Raw genomic sequence first — 1,130 nt, forward strand, 5'->3', positions numbered from 1 at the left:
TATAGGGTGCTGAGCATCATCGATAACCTCTACACACTATATGCCAGTAGCATTTCCTGTAGTTGTGACAACCAAAACATTGCCAAATGGTCCCCTGGGGAGGCAAAATAGCTCCCAATTGGCAACCATTCCTCTAAGTCAATTTTTAGAATTAGATTGCTATTTAGCATTTTTATTGCTTTTAATACAGTAAGAAATGAGTCTCTATTTAAGACAACTAGTTTTACTTATTTGTAATGACACTAGATATTAGTAATTTTATTAGTAAAGTTTAAAATATTGAGTAAGGATTCGGAGATGAATCTTTCTATTTTATTTCTAAACAATACTACAATATTAAATTACTTGATCTTATCAAAATCCAATAAAATTTCAAATAATTTGCAACACCAGTTGTCAAATAGATTTGAGAGCTTAAATGTGAAAGAATCTAACTACAAGAAATCCAAAGTAGGAAATAACACTGGAGTCATACCGGTAATGCTGAAGTAATAACTGAAAAGTGAAATGAAAAGCAAAATAAAGTGAAACAGCTTCCTTTGCTAGTGAAATCAGATGTAGGATACTGTAATGATACATCTAATGGGGCTTCAGTGACTATTACATCCAATTCCATCAGTTCGCAAATGAGATTTAAATTAAAAAATTTAATTAAAAATTTTTTTAAAAGTTTAAGGAACTTGCCAAAAGTAAACCAGTTAATAAATAGCATAAGCAGGGCTTAAACACCAATAGTTATACTCGGAATTCAATGTTTTTTTCTACTTTACCCTTTTGTTGCATACAGCTAATTAGACAATTTTCTAGCTTGCCATAATTATTATATAATACGCATTATAAGGCTGAACATTAAATTCATACATACAGAAGCTCCTGGAGAGATGAAACTCTCTGTTTCATGTTGTACTTCCTTCTTTTTAAAAAGTTTTGAATCCCGGAGAAGTTTAAGTGTGGAAAATACTATTGCAGCACTAAAATAGAGAATATGTTTTAAATGTTATTAGTATTACACTTGGGGTGTTTTTGTTACTTCCTAAGGCTCTTCCCACACTCACACATGACCCCCAAACCAGTTAGGCGCCCCCTTCTACATGCCCTAATAGTACCCTGGTCTTAACCATGCAGTGGTA

General features: G+C 32.5%; 1 protein-coding gene across 1 annotated transcript in view; it reads right to left on the reverse strand.

The window, feature by feature from the left end:
• CFAP54 (cilia and flagella associated protein 54) overlaps positions 1-1,130 on the reverse strand; it is a 294,961-nt gene that overhangs the window by 64,484 nt on the left and 229,347 nt on the right. The window contains 1 exon segment of the mRNA XM_019641676.1: positions 832-971. Coding sequence (XP_019497221.1) covers positions 832-971 — 140 coding nt within the window.

Source organism: Hipposideros armiger, unplaced genomic scaffold (genome assembly GCF_001890085.2).
Source record: "Hipposideros armiger isolate ML-2016 unplaced genomic scaffold, ASM189008v1 scaffold_63, whole genome shotgun sequence".
NCBI classification, from domain to species: Eukaryota; Metazoa; Chordata; class Mammalia; order Chiroptera; family Hipposideridae; genus Hipposideros; species Hipposideros armiger.